The sequence below is a fragment of the Mesitornis unicolor genome, unplaced genomic scaffold (genome assembly GCF_000695765.1).
Source record: "Mesitornis unicolor isolate BGI_N332 unplaced genomic scaffold, ASM69576v1 scaffold10511, whole genome shotgun sequence".
NCBI classification, from domain to species: domain Eukaryota; kingdom Metazoa; phylum Chordata; class Aves; order Mesitornithiformes; family Mesitornithidae; genus Mesitornis; species Mesitornis unicolor.
The window spans coordinates 1-982 of NW_010163109.1; the positions used below are offsets into that span (position 1 = coordinate 1).

A 982-nucleotide genomic window follows, 5' to 3' on the forward strand; every position below is an offset into this window, starting at 1 on the left:
CGGGGCCATGCAGTGCCAGGGGCAGCCGGGGCTGGCCGCGCCCGGCCGCGCCAAGGCAGGCAGGAGGCGCTACAAGACCTTCATGATCGACGAGATCCTCTCCAAGGAGACCTGCGATTACTTCGAGAAACTTTCCCTCTGCTCCGTCTGTCCGGCTCTCCTGGTCCGACCCAAGCCGCTGCACTCCTGCGCCGGTAAGAGCCTGCCCAGGGAAACGGGGACGAAGCAGCCCCTTGCCGGGGTTTTGGGGGATGCATTGAGGCGTACAGGCACTGTTGGCGAGCAAAGATGCCCTTACCTTGGTGGGATGAGCAAACCTTGTGTGTCCCGCTCCTCTGGAGACTCCCCCAAACCCACTCCCTGCCATGAACCCAAATTTTCACACCCCATCCCCAGCAGAACGGTTTGTATTTACATCTTCCAGGGAAGACAGGAGTCATCATTTAATAAATCATTAGGGCCACGTTAAAATCTCAGTGTGCAGTGGTGGGATTCAGCCTCTGTCTTCCTCGGGGTGCTCGCAAATAAATAACCAATGCAAATGATAATGATATAACAGGGCATGGGACCTTTAGAAAGCGGCCTTGGTCCTGTGCTTGTTTAAACCCTTGGTGGTTTTTTCATCGCCATCTGTGGGAGTACAAAGAAAATAATAGAAAATTTTTAAAAGGAGAAAAGCTGCTATTGAGACACAGTGTTTTCTACCTGCAATTCTCTCTTCCTCTGAAACAAGTGAGGCTATTTCTAACAGAGATGATGTGAAAATATTTGTGGTGAATACAAATAAATGCATACAAGTGGATCTCTGTCCTGGCCAGATACCACTGATTTTAATGCAACTAAATGAGCGATTGGGTCTTGACCATGGGCGTTATTAAATTCCTAATGTGAGCTTTTAAAAAATCCATGTTAAAAGTAAAAATACCGTTCTTACAATGCATTCTGGAGTTTAATAAAAGGAAAAAAAACCCTTCTTTTCCTG

The 982-nt window shown here is 48.1% G+C and overlaps 1 protein-coding gene across 1 annotated transcript in view; it reads left to right on the forward strand.

Moving 5' to 3' along the window:
* Positions 1-7: 7 nt before the first annotated feature.
* Positions 8-982, forward strand: part of BARX2 (BARX homeobox 2) — a gene marked incomplete at its 3' end in the record, with an annotated part of 27,908 nt that continues 26,933 nt past the window's right edge. Inside the window, exon 1 of the mRNA XM_010193824.1 lies at positions 8-194. Within this exon, the coding sequence (XP_010192126.1) occupies positions 8-194 (187 nt within the window). The remainder of the gene's footprint in view (positions 195-982) is intronic.